Genomic DNA, 25,458 nt, shown 5'->3' with positions numbered 1-25,458 from the left:
TCATCCTTATATAACCATGAGCAAGTCAATCCAATACTCTTGGTCTTTTTACTGTAAAATGGACATTTTACAGAAGTTTGGAGAAGTTTGAAATTTGGCTTTGCCTCTTAACAGTTGACCTTGGGCATGTTCCCCACATCTCTAATGGTCTTTGGGAGCATTTCTGCTTTCAGAGAGATAATCACATCAAAGGCTGTGCATGATGTTTGGCACATGGAAAGTGCTTCAAGCGGGTGGTGGCTCGAGTTACATCCATGCTGTCTGGGTGCTCTATAACCCTCGGGGTCCTTCCACAACCATTTCAAGTACTTTCTCAGGAGGGTGGCTGGCAAAATGGAGAAAAGATTGCTCTAGGCAGACCCAAATAATCAGGTTCTGGGCTTGCTTCCTTTGCTAATTTATGTGAGTTGGGCAAGGCACTTTGGTGACCGATTGCAGCTCCTATTACAATTTATAATATAACTTGTACCACATAAAATGTGATTCTGGGGCAGGAAAGAGAGCTCAGTGGGAAGAGGGCTTGCCGTGCTGGTATGGGGAGCGCAGTTGGGATCTCCAGCGTGCGTGCGTGTGAAGGCCTGGGTGCGGTGGTGACTGCATTACAAGCTTGGTTTACAGCCCCAGTGCTGGGAAGATAGAAGCAGGGGGATTCCTGGGGCTTGCTGACCAGCTAGTCTAGTTAAAAGAGTGAGCTTCAGGATCATTGACAGACACTGTATAAAAAAAAAAAAAAAAAGATGGCGAGTGATTGGGGTAGACATTTACGGTTAACCTCAGGCACACATGTGCTCCTGCACACATGTACACACACATGACAATGCACACATACCACGTATTAGTCTACAGGTATGGCATAACTGTGGTAAATTTGCTCTTCTGACTTCCTGACCTTCACCAGAATTATTTAATCAAAGTCTTCAGACTTCATGCACCATGACTAGGGGACACGGAGTGACGTCCTACAGTAGCCAATTTAATGATGCTGTTTTTAGAAATGCCTCATGGAGAACAGTGACAAGGGTCTGTATTTTTTTAAGAGAGCTTATCAACATGGGCTCTGTGTGTCTGAACCCCGTAGAGCAAGGTGTGATGATAAGACCAACAGACTGATTGCTGAAGGCTGGACAAACAGACAAGAATCACAGCAGACCGACAGACTGATTGCTGAAGGCCAGACAAATAGACAAGATTCACAGTGTATCACACTCGATGCCGAAGAGTGATGGGTTCCAGTGGACAGAACAGCTACAGTTCTTCATAAACCCCTGTCAGACAACGCCAGTCATCGGATCTGTTCAGGACAAATCCAAGTAAGACTGTCCACAGTAAGATGCTGTGAAAAGGGGCTGTGTGGGGTGGAGGAGGGCTGTGTGGGGTGGAGGAGGTCTGTGTGTGTGGAGGAGGGCTGTGTGGGGTGGAGGAGGGCTGTGTGTGTGGAGGAGGGCTGTGTGGGGTGGAGGAGGGCTGTGTGGGGTGGAGGAGGGCTGTGTGGGGTGCAGGAGGGCTGTGTGAGGTGGAGGAGGGCTGTGTGTGGTGGAGGAGGGCTGTGTGTGGTGGAGGAGGGCTGTGTGTGGTGGAGGAGGGCTGTGTGCGGGGTGCAGGAGGGCTGTGTGTGGGGTGCAGGAGGACTGTGGGGTGGAGGAGGGCTGTGTGGGGTGGAGGAGGGCTGTGTGGGGTGGAGGAGGGCTGTGTGGGGTGGAGGAGGGCTGTGTGGGGTGGAGGAGGGCTGTGTGTGGGGTGGAGGAGGGCTGTGTGGGGTGGAGGAGGGCTGTGTGGGGTGGAGGAGGGCTGTGTGTGGTGGAGGAGGGCTGTGTGGGGTGGAGGAGGGCTGTGTGGGGTGGAGGAGGGCTGTGTGGGGTGGAGGAGGGCTGTGTGGGGAGGAGGAGGGCTGTGTGGGGTGGAGGAGGGCTGTGTGGGGTGGAGGAGGGCTGTGTGGGGTGGAGGAGAGCAGCCTCTGGATTTTGTCATTACTCTTCATCCTACCCCAGTTTCTTTTCCCTGGGTCCCGATCCTAGTACTTTTCTGGCAGAGCAGCTTCCCCACGGTGCTTGCACTCGGCCTCTCAGCCCATGGAGTCTCTTGGACACAGCTTCCTGTGTCCTGAACTGCCCTGTTCAACTTTCTTTTCTATGAGCGGCCACAGCACTTCCTGCTCCATGCTCCCACCCAGCAGGACCAGAGCAAGGTTTTTAGCTCACCTGAGATAAACTGTTACCCTATTTAGATCTATTGTAACCGTAGCATCTCTTAAAAAAAAAAAAAGTATGTGTGTGTATTGGTGCGTGTGTGTGCACGTACGTGTGTGCATGTGTGTGTATGTGTGTGTGTACACATGTTGGGGCCAGATGTTGATATCTGGTATATCTTCCTCAACCATTCTCAGCCTTATCTTTTTTGAGACAGGGTCTCTCACTGAATCTGCATTTCAAAGATTCTATTAGACTAGCTGGCCAGTGAGCTCCAGGATTCTTCCTGTCTCTGCTGGGGTTCCAGGTGTGTGCCACCACACCCAGCTTTTTACACGGGGTGCTGGGGATCTAGACCCCGGTATTAGTATTTGTGTAGCAAGCAGTTTACCTTTTACGTATTTCCCAAGTTGGTCTGCACCTTACCGTCTCAGTCTCCCCCATCCCACAGAGGTCTGTCTGTCCCTGGCTGCTTTAGGGATGGAATCTTACCTTGAAGCTTATTTTCCATGCAGTGATATTTGCATATGGGGTTTCATTTTTAATGACAATGTTCTGATGATTTCACATCTCTTTACTAAGCCACTGACCCCTAAATATCTCTAGCATCTCTCCCAACTGTAATAGACTCTGAAATCATCAATAGACTCAAACATATGGCCTTGGAAACCACTGCCTCCTCCAGTCCTCTGTCATGGAGAGAAGGCTGGAGAGGGAAGAGAGACCAGACCAAAACCCAGTTTGCCTGTGACCCATGGAACATCATTTCTGGTAAATTCAGCCACAGTCTCTTGGGGTCAACCCCCAACACACACACACACACACACACACACACACACACACACACACACACACACACACAGAAGGCATCCAGATTTGGGTGCAGAAAGCAGTAAACATCTGCTCTGTTTGGAGTGGCTGTTACGGAGAAAACCCACCCATCACTGAGCCCTTGGACACAGGGCTGAGTTCACGCACTGCGGCTAGCCTGAACTTCCTTGCGAACCCGGGAATAACACACACAGGATGAACTGCATATCCATGCAGCTCCAAGCCAGCAGCCTAAAATCAGAGAGGTGGCTTTACTACCACCAGCAAAAGCCAAAGTGCTCTGGGGAATCAAAGTTTGTAATTCAAAAAGAAGCCTTGTCCCCAAGCCCCATCAAAATGCAAACGATGACAGGATCTGAGGTAGGACCCTGCACCAGGCAGGCAAGTGTCACCTTAGGGCTCCCGACAGGTTCCCCTCAGCCACAGGGAACTGGAGCTGCCCTGTGACTTCAGGTGCTGAACACAAAAGTCTGCCCAAGCTTCTCACCGTGAGGTGTGAATTATTCATGGAAAATGAAACTGTACTGGATCACAGTGCTTACATAACTCAGCTTTCCTCAGGGACTCTGCAGATCCTTTCGTTAATTAAGCCTCCCTGCAGTCCCCAAGGCAGCTACCTCTGAGGCCAGAAAAGAAAAGGCTATTGTCTCTCCGTTTTCTGATTTCTTTGTGTAGTTCACATACACTCAGACTCACACATGCATACGATGTGTATGTGTCAATGCTAGTGCATGTGTGTCACGATGCACACGTAGAGGGATCAGAGGTCTTTCAGGCATCGATTTCCTCTTTCCACTGTGAGTTTGGGACCCTAACTCAGATGTTCAGGCTTCTGTGGTGCTGGGAGCTTTTTCCCTGCTGAGTCACCTCACCAGCTGGATCCCTGACTTCTAAGAGAGAAAAAAACAAAACAAAACAAGAAAAACTTCCTCTACCATTGCTCCTCATACATCTGAGTTCACCTAAGACTTACACCTCAGTGTACTTTCACCTTTGAAAACATTTCCCCCCGGTAATAAATCTGGATTCTACTCTGTACACTGCAAGTTAGATTCAGTCACCAAGCAGCTTCACTAAGGATGCAAACAAAATGTTCAAAGCGGCTTAACCACTCCGGCAGTGAAAGGTGGAAAGAGGGGGGACTCCACCCAGCGACCTGTCCACAGGGGGAGACTCTGACGGTCTGTGGGCTTGGCTTCTTTTGGGAGAACAGTATACTTGGACCAGTGCTTTTCTGTCCTCAGCTCTCAGGAATGGGCAGGCTAGGGGAATGGAGTGCTTGGCTTTGATCCTCTGCACAGGGGCTGACCATGACCACTCTGTTGTGTATTTCTGGAGACAGATCTGACAGGGGCCTACTCCTCCTACACTGGGCCTTGCAGAACCAGGATATCTTCTTGTGAAACAAACACAGGCCCTAAAATGGGTCAAGTGATGAAGAGTGGGAAATGCTGGTGCCTCCTACATGTGTCCGAATATAGTCCCAACAGATGGCATCAAATAACAGAAATTCTACAAGGCTGAGCTGTGAGGGGTGAGGTGGAACATCACCTTACCTCCGTGGCTCTGGGGTTATGTCTTCAGTCATGTGAGGAATGAGGGAGGCCAGGTAGTCTTTCCTTAAAAGCAACTTTCATCAAGGCCAGTTATACACAATGCATCACTCTGGTTACAGACAACTGTACTGTTTTTCTGATAGAGTATTATCGAGGTTGATTATCAGATATAACAAACCTATATCTGGCATGTCTAAAAATGGAATTTTCTAGCTTATCCGATATTTCAATAAAAAGATGGGAGCTGGTGAAATGGTTCAGAAGGTAAGAGCACAGGGTGCCAGGCTTGATGACCGAGGTTCAGTCCCTAGATCCTACATGGTAGGAGAGAACCATCTCCTGGAAGTTGTCTTTCAAGCTCCTCATCCATGCATTCATGCCTGAAAACACACAGGCATACTCACACTCTAAATAAGTAAATGTGATTGAAAAAACGATGGTGATAGATACACGATACATTATATACAGTATCAATTAATTTCCAACAAACTTTTCTTAAAGCCAAGTCTCTGTTAGTGGGCTTTACCTTTGGAGGGGTGTTCAAAAGGTGTGATAAAGTCTGAAGGTCATGTCCATGAACACGAATTGGCACATTTTAGAGATATGATTGTTAGTTCACACAGTGCTGGAAGCATCATGTGACTTCAGTTTTGAAGGCGCTGTGTTGGAGCTCCAGAGATTCCTAATATTTAGGCTGTAATAGTTTTCCTCCCAGACAGCTCACAAAGTTGAGTGAACTGGAGGATAACTGTCCTTTTTACCCATACAGCTATAATGCAGAGTCAGGGACAGTGTGGTGTCTTCACCTCTGAGGGGACTCTGTGCACCCTGGGTGGGGTGGGGCTCTAGGTGTCAGTAGTTCTTGGTAATCACATACTGGGGAAGACACATTGGATGCATATGACCAGTGAGGCCACCAAGCTCTGCTCTGGAAAGAACACAGAGCCCAAGACATGACTTCCTGTGGTCACCTTTCAGGCCATCCCCATCTCCTCCTGCCACCTCACATTTCTTTAGACAGATTTTGTCATGAAGGTGTTGGTGTTTGCCTTTGGCTTTAAGTTATACTCCGTACCTAATACCAAAGGTGAGGCTGACCGGGCACTTGCTGGCCACCACTGATCCAGTTTAGGATCTTGTTAAAACCTTTCAACATCTCTGTAGACTCTCCTGCTTCGAATCCATCTGCTCAGTTTTAGCTTCTGTTCCCAAGACTAATCTGCTTGAGATCCCCAAAGTGGCCAAGGAGCTGAGTCCTTTAATCTGACATTAAGGCTTGTCTGGAGTCAGGCATACTGACCCCACACCTGTACACCGACCAATCAGATCACTAGCTCTTCTCTAGCAGAACTTCACATTCCTTCCCTCCATTGTATCTGTGCACTTATTTTACTGTCCAAGGACGGTGCTGTAAGCCACATGCAAGGTTCTTGTGGAATCAGAGCACACTTTGAACTGGGGGCAGAAGCCTCAGGGAAGACTCAATATAGGCTAGATTTCAATTGGGCCTTTAAAGGGCTACTCTTAAGGGAACTGAATATCTCTGAATATAAATGGAGAAGCTAAAATGTAAATTATATTTATGCCTCTTCTTTTCAAATAACAGAAGTTGATTTTGAAAATCCAAAATCCTAAACAAACAAAACAAAAATTGTAGCAGAGTTCTGTAATCATTTAGGTTATAGGAATTTTAATCTGCATCCTTTTATTAGATAAAATATCTATAATAAAAAAACTAGGTAATCCACATTTTAAGTTGTTTACCTCTGCATCTTTTGTTTATTTTAACATAGGTGCCTCCAGATTTACACATTCTCGTGTGTAATTTCACATTATTTCCCTTTTTGTGTGATTTTGTTTGTGGCCAGGACATTTTTGAAGTTGGTAGGAGCTAGTCCTCCAGTCTGCAACCACTTTACCAGGACTGTTAGCTGATTCCTTACCAGGACTGTTAGCTGATTCCTTACCAGGACTGTTAGCTGATTCTTTACCAGGACTGTTAGCTGATTCTTTACCAGGACTGTTAGCTGATTCTTTACCAGGACTGTTAGCTGATTCTTTACCAGGACTGTTAGCTGATTCTCCCTTAGATTTACTCTTTAGAAATTATGGATGCTTTTCTCTGATTATAACATCATCTAACCCTAGTGAGCTCCACTATATGATTTCTAAACATGACCTGGTGCTCAGACAACTAGCTGGCCTTTATGCCTAAATTCGTCTTTCCAGCTTAGTGCTCTCCTTAGTCTGAGCCTTGAGCAAGACCACTTCCTCTTCCCCCATAAAGCTAGAGTTCACTCTGAGCCTGGCTTATAGTTACATTTATGAGATGTGACTTTTGTACATTCTTAATTATATGGCAAGGCAGCACACTATGGACATAAGAGCAAGGCTCTACAGCCAAAATGCATGGCTTTAAACCCTAGCAAGACCATTTATTAGTTATGTGATTTCAAGTAATGCAGGTAAATATTGTTTCAGTTTCACAATATATAAAATGAGAAAGATTAGCATATTCTACCAATCTCATAAAACTGATAAGGATTGAGTAGGTATCTATATTTAGACACACACACAATTTCATATAATATGTAATAAAGTCAAACATATGACATACTATGTAATATATGAGAGAACATTTAGAGTCATAACTGCTACATAGTAAATGTTTTATATTATTATTATTATGAAGCATAGTTTAATATATTAAGATTCAAAGACATTAATTAAATTGGAAAATAACTCAATAGATTTGCTTGCTATATTTTTGTTTACATATCCATTCCTAGAGCTAAGTAGCCATTTTCTTAAAAAAAAAAAGAAATCCTGAATGTATTTATCTTCTGTCTTTCTCAAACTACTGGTCTAAGGTTGTGAAACTTTTACAGGTGATCGCCTGAAGCTATGGTTTACTGACTGGTGGCGTGTCTCCTGGGGTTGGTGTAAAGAGCTCTGAGTGGAGAGGCGCTCCTGGGAGTTCTGGCTGCCCTGTTTCTCCTTCAAATCTCTTGCATCTAATTACAAGTATCTCTGCAGTTCTCGGTATCTGAACGAGGATCTGAAGTACCCACACACTGTAGAAACCCAGCTGCACTTTGTGCAAACATAGACGGCTCCTGAGGGAGGGGCCGGCACAGTACTTGTCACTCAGTGACCCCTGCCCTCCCCAGCTCCACTCCCCTCCTTGCGTTTACCTCCTTCCTGATGTCATGCTTTGGGTCTGCCAAACATTCTCAGATCTCGAAGGCCATCTATCTGTTCATGAGCTTTGACTGACTTTTGTGGGTCTCGTGATCCTGACTTGATTGGCATTTAACAAGATGGTAGCCTGTTATTTCACAGTCACGGACCACCTCTGAGTTTCCTGTCCTTAGGTGCTGAGAGCTCTTTGGTAGATGCTTGGCTCTTTGAAGTTCATTGAGATAAATAAAGAATATCACATCTGAAAGCTTGCATTTCAGCGATCTGCTTCTCTGTGCTTTCCCCCATATGTAAGCAGACCTCCAAAGGAACCGACAGCCCATTCCTCTTCACCATCAATGTGCCACCTCAGCAACACCTGTCCTAACAAAATGCAAAACTCGGAAGTGATCTAGGATTAGAGAAGCCACTCAGGTCTCCTCTAGTTTCCTTGATCTAGATTAAATCTCAATTAAACTTGTTAATCCCTTTATCAATCACATCCTCAAGTGGCATTTAAGCTTCTGCCCCGCCTGTCTGCGCCCTTCTCCCTGCACACCTGTGTAAGTCTTTCTATACCTCTACTACTTCAGTTCTTCCTACAAAGAGCACCGAGGAAACACTAGGCCAGGAACTATTATCTGTCACTCGTGGCTGCATGCTTGTGATGCAGGCAGGGATTTACCCTAAAGCTCTACAGCATTTCTTTATCTTGCCCCGTCTCCCTTCTTAGGAAAGACTTCTGAGGATCAGGGGTGCTCAATTTGCCATAAAGCATGGGTGAAATTATACTGAAGCAGACACTTTTATAGGATTTTATCTGAAGCTTGTTTCCCTATGAAGGGATTTTGTAGCATAAACTGGATCAAACTCATAGGAATCTGGTTTCCAGAGGCAGGACATAGACTTATAAAGCAGGCATCCAGCTGCTCCATGACAAGTGAGTGAGAAGGGCTTTGAACCTACTCACAAGGGTGCATAGTCCCTCTCCTTTCTCCCATCCCTGTCTAAAACCATTGGATCAACTAGACAACCAACCAGCCAATCAACCACCCAGCCAGCCAGCCAACCAACCAAACCAACCAACCAATCAGCCAGCCATCTTGTCAACCACCCACCCACCCACCCGTCCATCCGTCGATCCGTCGGTCCATCCATCCATCCATCCATCCATCCATCCATCCATCCATCCATCCATCCATCCATCCATCCATCCATCCAGTCTGCCAAACAACTAGCCACTCAGCCAACTAGCCGACCAACCAATTAACCAACCAACCAAACAAACAAATAAACAGAACCCAATTTTCCTAGTTCAGGAACATATTTGCTGCTTTTTGTGAAACTGGTTTGGAAGCCAAGTTGGTGTTCCTTGGTGGCCAGGTTTACACTGTGAAGAGCAGAGAGGTGGTGACATTTCCTCTTTAATTGTCTCTGGTGTCCCCTGGCCTGGCTCCCTCCCGTTCCTCTCAGTCTTCTGCTTTACCAGATGACACAGTGGGGGTGACATTTATTCATGCTCTTCAGTGTGGCCCCTCCTCTCCTTTAGTGCAAGCCCAGAGCACCAGGGTCATGTATTCACCGGCCGACCCTGCCCTTGCAGCCTGCAGGCTGAAGCTCAGCAGCAGCCGCCACCTACGGCCTGGTGCAGTCAGAGTCTAGTCACCACTTTTCCTATCTGCCTGGACACCTACTAGTGTCCCAAACTACTTTTTATCCTTTCCACCTTTTCTCAGCACAGCTGAGTTTATTTAAAAGAAACCAAAACACAAAATGAAACAAAAAAACCCAAAATTATCCTATGAAGGGAGGGCCTCTGTGCCAGGTGCCTTTCTAGGTGAGAAGAGAGGACAAGGTGCTGTCTTACACTTGTCTCTGTGGCCAGCAAACGTGTGTAAACTGGCTGGGCAGCATCAGGGACACGGTCAGCTCTTGACCACAGAGTAGGAGACAGTCCATTGGCTCTCCCCAGTGAGAATAATCGCCGCTGTTCTAGCGGCACATGCTTTAAGCCAACACAGTCAGCTCTCACATTCAGCTCCAGCCCACCATGGTGAGCCCAGGGTTGGCCACACTGGTCTCCTAGGGTGGTGTGCTCTTACACCAGATTTGAACAGATCTTCCAGTGGATACTGAGTCAGCATCTGTGACCAAGGTCAGTGTTCATAAGAATTATTCAGACCTCGAATTTGACACTTGGGAGACAGGAGGAGAATTTTCATTTTTCTTCCACTATAGAATGAACCGAACCAAAGTGTAGCTGACTTGGGAGCACCCACAGGTGTGGTTCTACTCCTTACGTGGCAACTCACAAACCACTGCGTGAGAAACGCTGCACTAAAAGGAATTTAAGCCTGTCAGGTTAATTACACAATATTAGGTACGAAAACAAACAGTGCAACACAAAACATAGCTACATCATTATTTGCAGTAAATGTTAACTCTAAATAAGTGCAACCTGTCACAAATGCTTGCTATAAACTAATTAAAAAAATAAAATTTGATGGATAAACATGAAAAAAAAATTCTCACCGAGAATTTTTTTTTTAAATATCAGCACTCATTTAGAGTTCGGGATTTGTGAAAGAAAGCTTTAAAAGGAGCAAACCTGATTGGCTGTGGCTGTTGCTGCGAAGGGGGCACTTGTTGCAGGAGTTGTTGCTGCAGAGACAGTGGCGGACGTAGCGCTGTGCATCATGGGTACTTTCAGGAGGGGAACCATGGGAGCAATGAACAGGAGGGTGTAGCATTATGGTAATAGAAGTGGTGTTTGGCATGGTGAATACCAGAGCGGCAAGCCATCACGGGTTAAACCAGCAGATGGCATGCAATCACAGTGCAAAGCAAGTAAGCATGGGAGAGAAATAAAAAGGGAAAACAGCTTATTACAAGTACAATTAAAGGAAGTCTTCAAACACCATCAGTGATTCCCAGAAAGGCCGAAGCACACTGCTTGGATTGATGTATTTGTAAACATTTTGCTTCCAATGACAGAGCCATTCCCAATTCAGAGTGTATTGTGACTATAACAATATGAGTTCTCAAAATATGAGAACTCGTAATATCCAATGAAATGAGAATATAAGGTAATCAAAGTAGACTAATCACAAATTCTAAAACATTGAAGGCTCAATAGACCCAATTTAAGATAAGATGAACTTTGGAATTAATTGTGGTTAAACTAAAAAAAAAAATTGCTTTTTCCAATTCAGCATCACATCTATAAACTGGAATTTCAGTGGATCGTGTTTTATTTTGGTCAACAAACAGTGAGGCAAAAAAAAAAAAAAAAAATGGCCTTGGTGTAAATTCTAGAGTGGTTACTATGAAGTAACCAGATCCATTTTGCCAATGTTTACTTTCTCAACTCTTACATGAAACTGCTTGGATGTCCTGAAGACAGACTTTTGTGCCAAGGCTCTGAATGTTTGAGGTGACTCCACTATCAAAAGTTCCCATCTAAGGGAATGTGGAGATACAATATACACATCACAAATAAGTCAACACTCTAAAAAGATAATTAAGCAAGAAAGTTCAGATACTTGCTTTCAAAATACATCCATGCATAATTTTTTTCCAAAAATAAATACTTCTGGGAAACTCTGATAACTCTAACACACAGCAAAGAGGAGATAAAGGCACACACTATGAAACTTTAAAACACTGATGAAATTAGCCTGCCTCTGTTTGCCTCACGCTAAACCAGATAAACTATAAAGAGAAACAGAACACAAGTCATTAAAAAGCACACTGGTACTTGTGGTTTTATGTCTCTGTAGTGATTGTTCTAGCATAAGAGGTCACATTAAAAACCATCATTTTCTTAAATACACAGGCATAGCTTACATGTTAACTCTAAAGCCCTTAGGCCTTCAGATCTACTTCCTAAAGCATTTTCTACCATCTCTGAAATCAATGTCAAACAGTGAAGGCATTGTACATCATATAAAAGACAAATAAAAAAGGTTGAAACCTACCAATACTGGTAGCGGGTGTCATGCACAAAACTGACCCTGAAGTCATGCAATGGGGGGTGGGGGTGGAAAAAGTGATAAAGGGAAAGAAACAGGTTAGCGGTTTAGAGTTAACATTCAAAGTGAGATTCAAGCACAACCAGAAATAAGTAGGGTTAGTTTACACAGTTTTTAGGGCCGTTCACATCATCAGTACAGACACAGATAGATCCGACTAACTTTAAGCCAATAAGATTCCAAGCCCACTCTCTGATTACTCTCTCCTTTCATCTAGGTCAACATGATTCTACTAAGGATGACATGTGATGGTACCACAGTGTCCTTCTTTAAAGACTTCAAAGTATATTCCAGGCATTATCAAGTTAATCCTCTAAGGTGGAGAGTGGGTATTTTACAGATGAAAAATCTGAGGCACAGTAACTCCTCCAAGGTTGTGTGCGGTGTGAGTCAAGGGCAAGGCCGGAATAGAGTTCCATGCTGAATTCAGGTCAGATTTGAAACTCCTTAAGAGTGCACTACACTCATTGCTTTAAACGTTGCTTGGTGATGAAGTGCGTCATGTCAGTAGCAGTGTAAGTCTGAGAACAGAATTGAGATTTCATAGCCAGGTAGGGCAGGGGTCTTAACCTACTACTTGGATGCTAGGAATGAGTATAGAAGCTCCTGAACAGAACCAGCTCCATCGCTCTGGGATCTCTTTTTGCTACAAGATTTGCTACGACAAAGGGGTGGCACTTGTCAGTGAGGTCTGATCATTCAGTAATCATGCCAATCTGGGACTACACAAGGTCCCAGGGGAGATTTGATCATGGTCCTTTCAAGGTAACTTCTGATTGAAGTGTCTAAGAAATCTCAGATTGGCATCTAAGTCAGAGGGGAAGGAAGGACAATGTCTTCCTGGGGAAGAACTGCATTATCTGTGGATGGCCTTAATGTTCACACATCCATCCCCAGGTTCCCACCATGAACAGAGATGCCAGTCATGAGGGTGGAAAAGATGTGTTGGAGCTCTGAGGGATTATCTGCTACCGGTTCTGTCCCTCAGAATGTAAGATGAGGCAATCTAAGGAGTCCTGGAAATTCAGAGTCATGTGAGTGGATGTCAGAGTGGTCTTTTTAATGAATGTAGGTGCATCTGTTGACGGTGTCTGAACTACCTGCTGAGATGTTAGATTCGGACTCTGGAAACTATGTGTCTTTATTCATTTTGATAAGGACTTCTTGCCTGACCTAATTTTGACCAGCCTAACATTATTAAGTTAGGAAAAGGTTGGGCTTCTGCTGGTTTCTTTAACAGGGATGTGCCAGTGCATCCAACTTCACACTTGCACCAAGACATACAGATGGACTCACATGCTTCAAAATCCTTTGCAGCGGATGTAATCTTTCTCCAACCCTGTCCTCTACTTTTCCCAAATGTCTAGAAAGTTCCTACACCCAGTTTCATTTCCTTGAATCCCATTTGTCCTTCAGTCCTCTCCAATTTGGTTCATTTTCACTCTCTTGTCCAAAGTGGCAGAACACTTTTATACCTTCACTCACAATTCCAGGGCCATTTTGTATACTAAGTCACTTTCTTCCTTTGAATTCTTAGTCTGACACACACACACACACACACACACACACACACACACACACACACACACACACACACACATTTTCTAAAAGCTTGTGCTGAATTCCCTATATATGCTGGAGTTTTTAGAACCTGTCCTGGATCCTTTTAATTTTTATTTCTGATCTGTGGGTCTTCCAGGTGTCTTTCAACCTATTCATTTCAAAGTTATCAATGAACTTCTGGCCTCCACATTCTGTGTCCTGCCAGATTGCAGACCTCTCTACCCAAATGTTGTCCTCTCCACCTCGGTTTCACAAGGGTCTCCAATGTCACGTGCTAAGCTGTGCTCTTTCTCACAGCATCTCCTCCACATCTGGAAACACCTGGTGGATGTCATCACCCATGTGGTGCTTCAGCTCCAACTGTTACCTGATGCCATTTTCCCTCGGGAAACGCCCAGGTCCTGCTCCCCAGTGGGCCAGCACAAGGCTGCTTCTGCCCAGCTGAGCGCCTGTCTGCTTATCCGATAGGCGTGTGACTCTGGAAGTCCCATGCCATCAGTGTGACACCATCTGGCTTTCCTCCTTCCTACTCCTCATTCTGCACTGCTAGTCACCCCACTTCTGGGAAGATTTGCTCATCTCTGCTGCTGTGAGGCTGGAGGCCCTTCTAGCCCAGGCCATGACTACCTCCCCACTGCATCCCTCTCTGTGGTACCAGGGTCCTTCTGGATGGCCCTTTATTGATTTCAACTGAACACACCATACTTTTAATCTGTTTGGGGGCTTCCCACAGCTGTCCCCCTCCTCCTGTCTAGAAATCACTATAGCCACTTCTTTCATCTCTCATGTGTCAAAATATGTGTCATTTCTTCAGAAAATCATTTCATTCTTAATTTCCCCACCCCCTGCCATCGAAGTCAGTTTCTATTTTAATTTCTATTTAATTATTTGAACTCTTTGCCTTTTCATTCATAGTACTCTAAATTTTAAAAACCTATTTATATAAATATTTAGCATCTCTCTCTCTCTCTCTCATACTGCTGTGAACTCAGAAGGGCAGGGGCCATGTTTGACAAGGTGTATGGGGGCATCTTGGGGTGCTTCTGTGCGGCATCAATGTTCCAGCCAGCAGTAAGAAGCTCTTTGGGAGAAATTTGTTCCTGAAAGCTTTTAAAAGGCTTGTGTATAAAATATCTGATTTAAAAGTCAACTATGTCAGGTTTCAAAGTTACTTCTTTAAAATCCCCCTTTTCTTCAGTATTCTCTAGTGAATGGGCTTTCTCCAAAGCCTCCTGGGCCACCTGTGAGTAGACAAAGGGTGTGAACCACCCGAAGCAGCTCCGGCAGGCACCACATGGGACTTGCCCAGTGTCAATCTGGCTTGTGTCCTGGATTTGGGAGTGCTTGACCATGCTTCCTCACTGGGCCTCTCTACCTGCCAGGAATTACTGGAACATGGGCAGTGCGGAGGCTTCTGCCTGTGGGTTGCTCTCTTTATGCCGAATCCTGGTCCTGTTCTGCTTTGTAAGCTTCATTCCCACCCCTCACCCCCGCCCTGCCCTCTGTTCTTCCCATGGATCCTGTGGGCACTTTGTGCTATGACCACAGCCAACGCTGCTCTCTTCTTCAAACCTGCTCTTGCCATACCTGCCCAGTGCGCTCTCCCTCCAACGGTAAAATCTTACTCCCCTTTCAACGTCCTTAGCCAATTTCTCCTGCTGTGGAAAACTCCTCCTCCTCTGCATCGTTTGTGCCGCTGCCTGCTGAAGATGAACACCCTGCCTCTCTCTTTCATCCTCGAGCCCATGCTCAAACCCCAGCTCATCCATCATACTGTGGGCTCTGGTTTCTACCCATCTGCATTCTCTTTGTGGGTCTGCAATCCAGACCATAGCACGTGTCCAAGAAATGATTGCTGAACTGAATGGAATCCAAACGTTCTGACTTTAGGCAGACCGTTTCCACCCAACATAAACAACCCTTTTACAAGAATGTGAAAACTTTATGTAACATGTGTGGTCTCTCATTACTGGGCAATGCCTGGCCTAGAACCTTCCCTATGCACTTCCAATGTAACGAACTATTTCAAGGAGAATCAAGGAAGGACTGTGCTGCCTCTGTTGTGACCAGCGGGCATGTCACCGGGATGCCGATGCTATGGAGAAAGCCCTTCTCATGGCTTCCTCCATTGCACAGATACTTGAAGTTTCTGTGGGCCAGGACTACCTGGGGACGCTCTTACTTTTACATGCCATTTTGTAGTGTAAACACAGCCTCAGTTTTTCCATCTGCAAAATGCAAATAACCATTCACCACCAACTGAACTGTGGCATCCTCATGAACAATGACAATGTCTACAGGAACACTCACAGCGACTGAACTGTGGCATCCTCATGAACAATGACAATGTCTACAGGAACACTCACAGCGACTCAGAGCACTTGTCACCGAGGTGCCCACAGCTATTCACGGCACTGCAGGTTCTGAGACCATGCGTGATTTCGCCACTTTCCTACCATAGCAAATGAAATGTGTACCTTCTCGTTTAAAACATCCCCTATCAGGAAAAAAAAAAAAAAAAAAAAACACCACACACAAAGAAGAAAAATCCCACCCACTGGAATGTGCCAGGGTACCAGCCAAGGTGGTAATTTATCTCACTATGGTTGTGGGGAAGAAGTCCACACCCTCTGTGACATTTTACATTAACATCTTTACAGCCTGGAGGCACATCTCCTAAAATCCAGATTCACATTGTGCCAATGGGAGGGTTTTAGTACATATCAAAGCTTTACTATGGATGGTCTTTCAATGCAGGGTAATCTCCAAGAGGACACACAAAAAATGCCTTCAATTCATCTGTGGATAATTGCTTATGTAAAACATTAACAGAAAGATTTTTTAAAAAGGTTTGTTAAAAATAACAGGTTAACCATCTGCTAAAAAATTACCATATAACATCATCACCTGATCAGCAGAGGTTTAAAAACAATCAGGACAAATCTTGAATGATTATTATCATTGCCATAAAGTTGAAAACATGGTTTATAGGTAATATATCCTGAAACAAAGAAACAAACCAAAAAAAAGCCTACTATAACCATGGAGATGTCTGATATGGATTTAATTGGTTAGAGAATTTATGCTAACTTTATTTTAATAAAATTATTTCCTATTCTATCCTTTCAGAGAAGTGTGATGAATTTCTTGGGAGTTCAGATACCACTCCAATATAAAAAAATGCACATGGTTATCCACTGTGATCTTTATGGCACATGGCAAATATGCTATAAACACTTGGAATTCACAGAACTAGGTGGGCCACAGCCCCATCACTTGGCTTCCAAAGGCTACAGGTTGCCAGCACAGTTGAGCTGTTCCTGGGGAATCCACCAGAGGGCGGGCACACACAACCACAGCTCATAGGGACTGTTGATCATTCACATGTTTCACCCACAGGAATCAAGTTACTGCCTTTAAGCTGTGCTGTTCACCCTTGCTTGGGAAATACTGAAAGTGAGGAAGCTTTTGATGATTTATCCAGCCAGTCATTACTGTTTTCAAGTATTTCATATACCTTAGGAGGCTGCTGAGACCTTTGTAATGCTCAGTTCAGGGTTCCCCTGGTGCTCTCAGGAGATGCTAAAGTCTATATGACCCATTCTTCAGAAAGAGGCTCATATTTTTCCATTCAATAATTTTTTTTCCTCTCTTAAAATATATAGTGGCCACAAGGTCTACAACGTGACACTTGTAGTAACGTACTGGATCCTCAGGTGTTTGTGGTCACCTTCCTTCTGGTAGGTAACCTAACCTCCTGGTAATTATGTTATTTCAGGTGGGTTACAATCACAAATATAGCTAAGCTAGAACAGCATGGAATGCCACTAATTAATGTTGTAATAGGGTAAAAAATGAAGGTATTTTAAGACATTCAGAACTCAGGTACTTTCTGACGTAGTGCATCTATATTAATATGAATATAGTTTATAGGTTACTAATTCATTTAAAATACTAACTCATACAGGTTACTACTCATTTATAGTTTTTATACAAAGACTATTACCGAAATAAAATCTAGCTACCTCCAATCCTAACTCCTCTGTGGAATCTAAGGAGATTAATATATCCAATCATATAGATTAGTGACAGTGTCTACTTGTTATCATGGGATGACGAATTTTCACTTGGAAAAACTCAATGGATGTTCTTCCCAACAAGGTTTAAGACATCTGTTTCTAACAGAGATTAAAAGGTAAGAACTGATCAAATGAAGATGGCCATGTTTGTGAGGGTGTGTGGGGGTGTGCGTGTGTCTGTGTCTGAAGTCACTGAACTGGGTAAAATATGAGGAAGGAGAGTTAGAGTGGATACTGTTTTTCTTCACCTGAACTGATTTTTTTTTTCATGCCACTTCAAAAAATTCCACTTTAACCTGATTCTGGGGAGAAGTCGTGTGGGAGCCCGTGGGCGGTACAATGCTATGTAAGTGGGACCAGGCATCAGACACCAGGCCTGGCACTGGTCACTTGTGCCACCTTGGAAAGTCACTTCTCATGATTATGGGGGGCCTCAGTTTTCTCATTTGTAAAACAGTCAGTTGGATGAGGAATTCATGAAGCCCTTTTGCCCCTGAGACCCCGTGGTTAACAGACGGTCTCCGGTCAATGGTAGGCTAAGGGATGGCAGCTGCTCCTCTCATCACTCATTGGCTCAGAAGCGGAAGACAAGCACTCCAAATACTTGTGAACTTGGTGAAAGTTGAGAAGGATGGAGAGAGAGAGAATGAATATAAAAATATGAGTAGAAGATTACTGTAATTCAAATAGCTTTAGACTTTTTAGTGCTCTGAATAGAAGCAGGGAAAAAAAGTTAGTATTTATTGGAATTTATATTTTTAGGTCATAGAGTGTTAAGGACAAATTTCAATTATCTAAAAAAAAAAATCTTACATAAACTATTTTACAGGCCTTGGGTAAATGGAAGAAACACAAAGCTTTAACTGCTCCCCGTGTCTCTGGTTAAAGCCCACAGTTGACTTTCAAATCCTAACTGCCTTCAGCTATCCAAGCAAGTCAAGAGGTTTAGACAGCTAGGGCTGTGGTGGGATCAGGCTGTATTCGCACCTTCTAAATGCCAACTAGATGCCACCAAACAGCTGAAGGAGATGAGAAGAAAGCACATGACCGGAAGGACACAGGACACAGACGTGGACGGTAAGGGCACGTACCTGTGGGGATGAACGCCGCCGTGTGCTGCTGCAGTTGCGCACTGGTCAGAGCCTGCTGGTAGTGCAGGACGCTGGGGTTGAAGACCGCGCTGGTACCGTTACTCTTCTCCAGCGCTTGTCTCTTTGGTAAAGGATGAAGAGCACCGGGAGGGAAGGCCTAGGAGGAAGAATTTGACAGGATGTGTCCAACTTAAGGCACGCGGGCTCCACGTCCACAGAGATCATCATTGGCAACAGTCTTTTTTTTTTTCTTTCTTTCTTTCTTTCAAAAATGACAGCTAAAGAGATGCCTCTGCCATGCACCTTAATTTAAACAGCGGCAATGTTGAATGAGTGAGAATTTGTTATTGAGAGCGAAAGCATGAATTCTGTAACCCAAAAACAGGAGCATCTCAACTAAGGAAAAGAAAAACTATCAAGCAACAACAATGGAAAAAAAAATGGCTTCAGCTTTTAAAACAGGTTAAACTACTCTAAGGGGGAGAAAGGAGCATTTGCGTTATTATTAATGTCTATTCTTCAACTGAATGGCGATTTCTTGAATTTAAAGGTTAATAAGAATTATAATGAGCATTTTTCTGAGCCACATAATTTAAATTTGCTTCACTCATTTGGAAAAGGCATTAAATTTTGTTAGGATTCATTTTATTTCCCAGATTACGTATGCAAATGAGATGACTAAACACCTTATTGAATTTCCTCCATTTTTAAAATTAATAATAATGATTGGCTGCAACCAGTATTTTACATACAAATCTCAGCTGGTTCTCTGAAAAGCTACATGCAAAGCGAAAGGTGAAAGGTCAAAGTACCAGGTCTACAGCTGCTTCGAGAGGTCGCTTCAGTGCTTTGGCAGTCGACTGAGTCTTTTAATAACAGGCAGCGAGCACATGATGGCAGTGGGCCAATGGGAGTCAAGCGAATTAACATACAGGTAAACAGCAAGCAGAGGTGCATCATGGGAACGGCATTGCATTGTGGGTAGGTGAGAAGGAAAAAAATATTCTGAATGCAGTATACAACGTACAGAACACTAGGCATGCACAACAACAAAAACGTTCTCTAGAGAAATGAATATTACACCTTAAATTAGTATTGCAGCAAAAATGCAGCTACTGTACCTTAGTTAAAAGCATATAGGAGAGTCAAATACAGACGTTTGAAATTCAGGAGAGTATATTAAAACAGCAGCTGCATACACACCGTAAGCACTTTTTAAATATTGGTTCTAGGGGACCACGGGGCTGGAGAACATCTGATAAGTTAGTTCGGATATAAAATAATGAAGAAATAAAGTACATCCCAACCCGAAAAGTCTTCACTTAGGTGTGTTTCAATTCAGATCTAACCTAACAAAATGAAGTGGCAAACTGAGACAAAAAACATTCAGGCAAAAAATATTCAAACACAAGATTATTTAGGCAAAACAGTTTGGGTTTGGGTCGTTATTTTTTGGCTGAATCACGTGGGTAATTGTCTCAGTTCTTTTCTTCACTCTGCTAGTGTGCGTCTTATCATGTGGATTAACGTCCCAAACCTAGTGTGATTTGAATTTAACAGGAATGTTCCAAATTGTTGACTTTCACTCTCCTTTGTTTCTAGTCACTAACTTATCATCCGTTCTGTTTCCACTACATTTGAAATTATAACTCATTTCAAACAACTTACCGGGTTATACTAAGAAAGCACCCTTTAAAAAGGCATTTCGTGTCCTTGGGTACTAAAACAATATCTCTTTAGCAATACTATTTGTACTTTTAGCTACGATCAGTGATCAAACCGGTTAATGACAAGTGGGACCTTCACTAGAACAAGCAGTTAAAATGGCAGGAAACTGCTTTCAGAAGAGATGCGAACCTTTAACTTATAACCATACTCTTGGGAAGATAGTTTCATTTAAACAACCAAGGTAGTATTGAATCTGGACTGATTTAGACCACAATGAAAAAAATTTCCTCTTTCTGGTTAATTGTTAAAAGATAGAAAAATTCTATGACAGGATTCTGTGAAAATAAAGAAATCCAGGAGGCAGCTTCAATGCAAATAGGAACAACGAAATATCCCCCTTTATGGTTGGCACAATAGGTAAATCCCCAAGGTATGTCTGATAGAAGTCATAGTCTGAAGTTCTGTGGGAGAATGATCTTATCTGAAATGAAAGGAGATGGTGCTTTGCCCTCAAGATGGGAACAATTAATGATATTTTCTTTGGCAAATGCAGGGCTGCTCATCATTTGATGATTCAGGATAAAAAATATGAGAGGAGATAGCTTAGGAGCTATGGAACTTGGAAAAAGAGACTAGATATAAAATGGGAAGAACTGTGGGCAGAGAATGGCCAATAGTGAATAGAATTTTCTGGGAGGCAGTTTGGATAAAGGTCATCAAATAATAGGAAATTGATTTTTTTTTCAAAATAAAACTGAATATTGAAAATAAAAACAGCTCAAGCTCATAGATATTCCTTTTTGTTTTTGAGACAAGGTCTTACTTTGTAAGCCAGACTGGCCTTGAACTCACAGTAATTCTCCTGCATCAGTCTCCAGAATGCTAGAATTAAAAGCATGGGCCACAATGCCTAGCAATTCCTGGATATTATACAATACCATGAAACTTCCATGATTCCATTTTGGTTAAAATCTTTCATCCCTGTACAATTTTACATTGTTAACTAATGCAGGGTCTGCATTTTTTCCATTTTATTTATTTATTTGTGTGTGCACCTGTACATGTATGCAAGTTGAAATGTGTGGAGACAGTTCTCCTTCCAGCATGTGGGTCCCGGTGACTGAACTCAGGTCATCGGGCTTGGCGGTAAATGACTTTACTCACTGAGCCTTCTTGTTGGCCCTAAGAGCTTGCTGTGGTTTTTGAGCCTCAACTGACTTTGATTCACTAAAGAAGGCTACATGGCTGCTCCCCCAGGCCACACTGGGATGGCACAGGGGATGGTCGCCAGCTAGCTGAATCCAGAGTCTTTTGTCCTCAACTTTCAGCCTCAGTTTCCCACTTTCCCAGTCCTTGAAGCTCCTAGTGGGTTGGTCTTTTGATGAGCCTGAGTCTCTAAAGGATGGTGCTCAGGGACACACTTTTGACTGAACAGAGCATCCTTTAGAGAGTTCTCCAAGTGGAACAAGTCATGTCAACTATTTCTTTTTAGGGCAGGCATATGGAAACTTCATGGCCTTTTTTCCCCCTTTTCCATATTTCTTTCTTATTTATTGTAGTTGAAACTTAATTTTTAGAGGTTAGAGTGACAGGAGTTAAAGAAGCTAAGAACTGTAAAGTGAGGAGAGTGACATGTCTCCTTTTTTCACTGCACAGTGTATTTCCTTAATTAGATGCGAATGTCTTCTAAGGTATGTTGAGGTTTTGAAGTGTTAAGGTTTTAATACATATTAAGGCTTTATATAGATTATAATGTAAAGCACACAGATAGAATATATTTTTAAATTCTGTGCAGATGAATAGCCACGTCACTACAGGGTTTTTGGCACACATGTGCTGGTCCAGGTAAGACTGACTGACTGCTGGTATATTTACCCGCACTGGATGATCGGTCAACCTTCAGGCTTAGACCTGACCTTAGAGGTGGTGGAGCCTGTTTGGTACAAGAAGGGTCATTTTAACTGTAACTCTCCTTTATGCCAGATACTTGGGCTCTAGTCTCGATGGCCTTGTCTGTGCTATTGGTCCTCTGGCCTATGGTTGCCTCCAGGTGGTCTGAATGGATGGAGACATACGACTTTATGTGAAGCTGAGATTTCCTTTTCAGAGTCAAAGAACCATCCCACTTCAGGTCAAGGTGAGAAGAACAATCACCCAGACCCAGCCTTACAGGGGAGGACCAAACCCAGGGGCCAGGAGACCCTGCAAGAACAATCCCAAGTGCTGATTACTGGTTCATAAAGTGAGACGGATGAGAAGCAGGTGCTCAGAGTTCCTGTGTGTGTTCTCTGGGACAATTGAAACTTATCTGGCAGGTGGCAGCTTGTCCTGTTTCCTTTTACAAACTAGTTCTTTCCATTGTCATCCCATTTTGGTTTATGTGAACAAAGACTGTACATGAAGATCAAACACCCTTTATATTAAAACTACCAAAGAGTACCTTCCACCAGCTTATTCTCACATTTGAAAAGTTCTGGTAAGAGTGATGCTTGTGTTTTAAGAGGTATTATGAAAGAATAAGGTTCACACTGAGATTCTTCTCGAGAGTCGGAGATTTAAATTCTTTCTTAATGTCTGATTATTTCAAATAAGGGGAAAAAAAATCTCTGGACAAGAATAAGAAATGACACCATGGAAGTGTGCTGTTTTCAGCCAAGGAAGTCAGGTGAATGGAATGCTAATGTTTTCTACTGCACCCAGCGTTCCCATTTGTCCCTCTAAAAAAGGAAATAGAATAATAGTCTTCCTGCGGCATTCTGGCTAATCGTGCCTGTAAGGTTCGTCAAACTGTATCCAGGATGGTACAAAGAGCCTCTCATGTCAACTAGAAAGACATGACAGATGCAGTAATCTTCCTGTCATTGTGAGAATGGTGCTGGGTTTGCTCTGAGACTACATCGCTTTGGTTGCCTCGGAAGATGCTTCGGGATCCTGTGACTTCTCAGCTCTCCAAATTTGGGCACGGTGTAACAATCCAAGAAACTATGGTAACTGGTTCTCACAGCATCGACTGTGATGCGTTCTGATGAGCTTACGTGGGAATGTGGAGGAGGGTGTGTGGCAGAGCTCAGCTACGGCTTCAGACTGTGAGGCTGAGGGATGACCTATTTGGGTGAATGGGCATTTCTGCTCCTATCTCCACCACGCTGGATCCCCTGCCATTGACATAGATTAGGTATACTGTCCTTTCAGTGACTGATTGGTATTGACTGTGTGTATTGGAACTCCTACTTCCAGGAAACAGGCAGATATATCCAGAGCTTGGATAACATCAGGGCTGAGCACGGTAGTCACTGTGACTATTATGTTTTTTAATGTTCACAGGTATTTGAATTAAAGGGACAAACATTTCCATATTAATCTCTAGAGATTACCATGTCTTATGCTGAGGCGGCCACTGTGACCCAGGATAATTGGCTCCTATCACTTTGACTACAGAGACAGCCACAAAGATGACAAAATGATAATGATTTTCCCCGTAATTAGGGCCTGTGTCAAAAATATTGTTGCTGTTTTTTTCTGTCATCAGATGTAGGAATGTGTCCTACAGATGTCTCAAGCCATGGGTTATGTCATGGAGAGAAGTTGGTCTTGGAAAGTAGAAGCTACATGTTAGGGGGCCAAAGGCAAGCAGGAGAGGCAGAGCCGCTAGCCGCTCACACCCCAGCATCCCCAAGTCCTGCTCTTCTTCCCTCTTCCTTGGAGGTGTTACATGATGCAGAAAAGTCATTGGTCAGCCAACTTGGGCATTTAAGCCAAGCCATTTGAGTATTGTCTCAATATCAGAGTCCCGGTTGGCCCAGGGAGTGCCCCGCGTACCTCGTGAGGCTCATCAAATGAGTGACCTGGAGAAACATGACCTTACTGGTCAACACCAGGAGCACTGCTTGGAGCTGGCTGAACAAGTGACTACGGAGAAGACTCTCATGGCGTAAGACACTCACTGAGTAGATGGAGACAGAGTTCTCTGCACTGATAGACATGCAAAGGACACATCTGCTCTAAAACAATGCACTCTTCACATACATGGAATTATTTGTATGTTTTTATCTTTCCCTCTCTCCTCCTTGTTCCCAAGTATAATGAGTTTCAGAGTTCTAGATTTCACTAAAGCTCTTAATGGGTGCATTTCTCCCTCATGTGGGTTCACTAGGCCCCACATGGGCAGGGACTTACTCACTCCGTGGACTGTCGGAAGACAGGAGAAAGGACAGAACACAAGACACTATACAGAGACAAAGTCTGAGAACCCCACCCCATCCCAGCAAGGCATAGGAAAGACACGCTTTGAAAGGTGCTTGGAGCTCAGACTATCAAGACCACTTGGGACAGGTCTGAGCCTTCATAAACACTTACATAAAGAATGCTGAGTGGCAAGGAGGTGTTCGGAAGTGTTAGCCCCTCTTACACCTTGGTTGCTCATCACTGTGGGACTGTATCTGCTAGGCTAGGAAGTGCTCTTAAAGAACTTTTTAAGGATTTACTTTTATTTTGTATATAAGGGTGTTTGACCCGCATGTGTGTCTGTGTACCACTTGTACACAGTGTCCATGGAGACCAGAAGAGGGCGTGGGGTGCACTGGAACGGGACTTACAGATGACTGTGAACCATGTGGGTGCTTGGGATAGAACGTGAGTCCTCTGGAAGAGCAGCCAGTGTCCTTAACCACTGAGCCATCTCTCCAGCACTTAGACCACACTTCCAGGTGATCTCGTTCACCTCTGAAGTCCTCTCTATTCTTTCCCAGGAAGGACTGGCCTCTGTGTTCTTCCTGCCCCCACGAGCCCACCACGATTTCTCTTCTGTGGTTCAGGAGCACCGTTGCTCACACTTATCCATGCCAAGCTCCTCGAGGGCAAAGCAAGCAGCCTCCTTTATTTACTCCTGCCAGCAGGTGCTCCATGGCTGGCAGGCTTCTAAATGTGTCCTGTGAATGGATGCACTGTGCCCACTGTGCATTAAGACAGACTTTTGATGAGGCAGATGTCTCCCTTTGAGATAAATCCACTAGAAATGCCTGCAGCCTGGCACCATGGCTCTCAGCTGTGGGTGTACATGGGAGCCGAGTCACCTGGAGGCGTGGCAGGGCACGTCCCGGGTCCCTGCCCAGACCACAGCCCTCCAACAAGCTGCTTCGGGGTTAAGATCAATGTTAGATCCTTTCTAACCACCCACTTGATTCCTCAATATAGCCAAGACTGGGGAGTGGTCTAGGCATGTGACTCTCAAATAGCAACACCATACAAAACACCTGCGAATTTTTAAACATTAT

The 25,458-nt window shown here is 44.0% G+C and overlaps 1 protein-coding gene across 8 annotated transcripts in view; it reads right to left on the bottom strand.

Moving 5' to 3' along the window:
* Mbnl2 (muscleblind like splicing regulator 2) overlaps nucleotides 1-25,458 on the bottom strand; it is a 159,511-nt gene that overhangs the window by 15,984 nt on the left and 118,069 nt on the right. The window contains exons 6-9 of one of the 8 annotated variants that reach the window (XM_015997476.3): nucleotides 19,330-19,383; nucleotides 18,518-18,674; nucleotides 11,731-11,766; nucleotides 10,362-10,456 (exon numbers count right to left, since the gene is read on the bottom strand). In XM_015997476.3, coding sequence (XP_015852962.1) covers nucleotides 10,362-10,456; nucleotides 11,731-11,766; nucleotides 18,518-18,674; nucleotides 19,330-19,383 — 342 coding nt within the window. The remainder of the gene's footprint in view (nucleotides 1-10,361; nucleotides 10,457-11,730; nucleotides 11,767-18,517; nucleotides 18,675-19,329; nucleotides 19,384-25,458) is intronic. The other 7 variants (XM_015997475.3, XM_015997478.3, XM_015997480.3 and 4 more) reach the window with 7 other exon arrangements.

Source organism: Peromyscus maniculatus, chromosome 9, assembly GCF_049852395.1.
Source record: "Peromyscus maniculatus bairdii isolate BWxNUB_F1_BW_parent chromosome 9, HU_Pman_BW_mat_3.1, whole genome shotgun sequence".
Lineage (NCBI taxonomy): Eukaryota > Metazoa > Chordata > Mammalia > Rodentia > Cricetidae > Peromyscus > Peromyscus maniculatus.
The sequence above is the reverse complement of the archived record's forward strand: the minus strand, read 5'-3'. Positions and strand labels throughout refer to the sequence as shown.